Source organism: Coturnix japonica, unplaced genomic scaffold (assembly GCF_001577835.2).
Source record: "Coturnix japonica isolate 7356 unplaced genomic scaffold, Coturnix japonica 2.1 chrUnrandom477, whole genome shotgun sequence".
NCBI lineage: Eukaryota > Metazoa > Chordata > Aves > Galliformes > Phasianidae > Coturnix > Coturnix japonica.
In genome coordinates this window covers 128,615-129,560 of record NW_015439879.1, presented here as the reverse complement: position 1 = coordinate 129,560, position 946 = coordinate 128,615, and the positions used below count along the sequence as shown (strand labels likewise).

The window sequence follows — 946 nt, the reverse complement described above, 5'->3', positions numbered from 1 at the left end:
GGGACCCTAAATCTGTGCCCCATAGAGACCCCAAACCTGCCCCATAGGGACCCCAAACCTGCCCCATAGGGACCCCAAACCTGCCCCATAAGGACCCCAGATTGTGCCCTATAAGGACCCCAAACCTGCCCCATAGGGACCCCAAACCTGCCCCATAGGGACCCCAAACCTGTGCTGGGATCAGCAGGGACCCGAACTCCTCGATGTTGTGCTGGGCCTTGAGAGCGTCTCCCAGCTCCTCCATCCTCCAGAACAGCACTAAAAAACCCCAAAAACACCCCAAAAAGGGGGAAATTACACCCCAAAACCCCACAGAGTCACATCCCATAAGGGTCAGAGCCCCAAAAACACCCCAAATTGGGCAAAATCACCCCAAAAATGAAGGCTGCAGCCCCAGGTTCCCTCTCTTAAAGGGACAGCATCCTAAAACCACCCCCAGGACCCCTCTTAAAGGGACAGTACCCCAAAACCACCCCAAATAGGGCAATATCACCCCAAATAAGGCAATAAAAACCCCAAAGACCCCCCTTAAAGGGACAGCACCCCCAAAAACACCCCCAGGTTCCCCCCTTAAAGGGACAGTACCCCAAAAACACCCCAAATAGGGCAATATCACCCCAAATAAGGCAATACCACCCCAAGGACCCCTCTTAAAGGGACAGCACCCCAAAAACACCCCAAATAGGGCAATATCACCCCAAAACCACCCCCAGGCCCCCCCTTAAAGGGACAGCACCCCCTTAAAGGGACAGTGCCCCCAAAAACACCCCAAATAAGGCGATATCACCCAAGGACCCCCCTTAAAGGGACAGTACCCCAATATCACCCCCAGGACCCCCCTTAAAGGGCCAGCACCCTTAAACCACCCCCAGACTCCCCCTTAAAGGGACAGCACCCCAAAACCACCCCAAATAGGGCAATATCACCCCAAAACCACCCTCAGGAC

General features: G+C 54.7%; 1 protein-coding gene across 1 annotated transcript in view; it reads right to left on the bottom strand.

Annotated features, from left to right (window-relative positions):
- Window positions 1-946, bottom strand: part of POLA2 (DNA polymerase alpha 2, accessory subunit) — an 18,875-nt gene that overhangs the window by 9,311 nt on the left and 8,618 nt on the right. The window contains exon 4 of the mRNA XM_032441669.1: window positions 170-364. Within this exon, the coding sequence (XP_032297560.1) occupies window positions 170-364 (195 nt within the window). The remainder of the gene's footprint in view (window positions 1-169; window positions 365-946) is intronic.